Source organism: Limulus polyphemus, unplaced genomic scaffold, assembly GCF_000517525.1.
Source record: "Limulus polyphemus unplaced genomic scaffold, Limulus_polyphemus-2.1.2 Scaffold4727, whole genome shotgun sequence".
Taxonomy (NCBI): domain Eukaryota; kingdom Metazoa; phylum Arthropoda; class Merostomata; order Xiphosura; family Limulidae; genus Limulus; species Limulus polyphemus.
In genome coordinates this window covers 24,407-25,452 of record NW_013670337.1, presented here as the reverse complement: position 1 = coordinate 25,452, position 1,046 = coordinate 24,407, and the positions used below count along the sequence as shown (strand labels likewise).

Sequence of the window (1,046 nt, the reverse complement as noted above, 5' to 3'; positions counted from 1 at the left end):
TAACTTTATACACAAGTGCCAAAATACTATAATTATTAATTGATCGTTGTCTTCTTAATGGTTTGTCCTCAAGCTTATTTAAATTTGGCTACAGACTTGACTACATAAAGAAAGTAACGTCATTTTTGAATGAACCAAAACAAATAGAAGTTTTCGACGTCGGTTTTTAGAGACCGCTTGTATTTGTCTTTAATATAGACTTTGAAAAAAAAGAAGGATAAAAGAAATTACTGTTCGTATTTCCACCTCATTTCTACATTACATCTACTTCGCTGGATTACAAATATAGACCTATTTTATATTCTAATTAGTTAAGTTTATTTTCACCATAACTGTTTGCTCATGCATGTAATTCCTCGTTTGTTCTTAGTCATATCTAAATTAAAAATTTCTCAGGAGTGAACAAATTAAAAAAAAAGAATTCACACTACGTTTATTTCTGTTCTTTCTTTTTTTTGTTTGTTTATCTACAACCACTTGCGGTCCGTAAAGCAGTCTTTTGAAAAGAATGTTGGGCTCGAAAGGTATCACTCCGCCACTAACATTCCACTGCGTCTTACTTAGCCTTAAAGGATGTCATTTCGCTACTACCATCATGCTGCGTCTTGACCATAAAGAGTACCATTCCACCACTATTACAACATTGTATCTTGGCCTCAAAGGGTGTCATTTCACGACTAATATCACACTGCGTTGTACTTAGCCTTAAAGGATGTCATTCCGCTACTACCATGATGCTGCGTCTTGACCTTAAAGAGTACCATTCCGCCACTAAAATCACACAGCGTCTTCGCCGCTAGGAGTATCATTCCAACACTATTACATCATTGTATCTTGGCCTCAAAGGGTGTCATTTCACGACTAATATCCCACTGCGTCGTACTTAGCCTTAAAGGATGTCATTCCGCTACTACCATCATGCTGCGTCTTGACCATAGAGAGTACCATTCCGCCACTAAAATCACACAGCGTCGTACTTAGCCTTAAAGGGTGTCATTCCCCTACTACCGGCCCGCATGGCCAGGTGGTTAGGACGCTCGACTCGC

At 38.3% G+C, this 1,046-nt stretch overlaps 1 protein-coding gene across 1 annotated transcript in view; it reads right to left on the bottom strand.

Annotated features, from left to right (window-relative positions):
* LOC106471601 (involucrin-like) overlaps positions 1-670 on the bottom strand; it is a 16,884-nt gene extending 16,214 nt beyond the window's left edge. The window contains exon 1 of the mRNA XM_013932214.1: positions 561-670. Coding sequence (XP_013787668.1) covers positions 561-670 — 110 coding nt within the window. The remainder of the gene's footprint in view (positions 1-560) is intronic.
* Between the last annotated feature and the right edge of the window lie 376 nt (positions 671-1,046).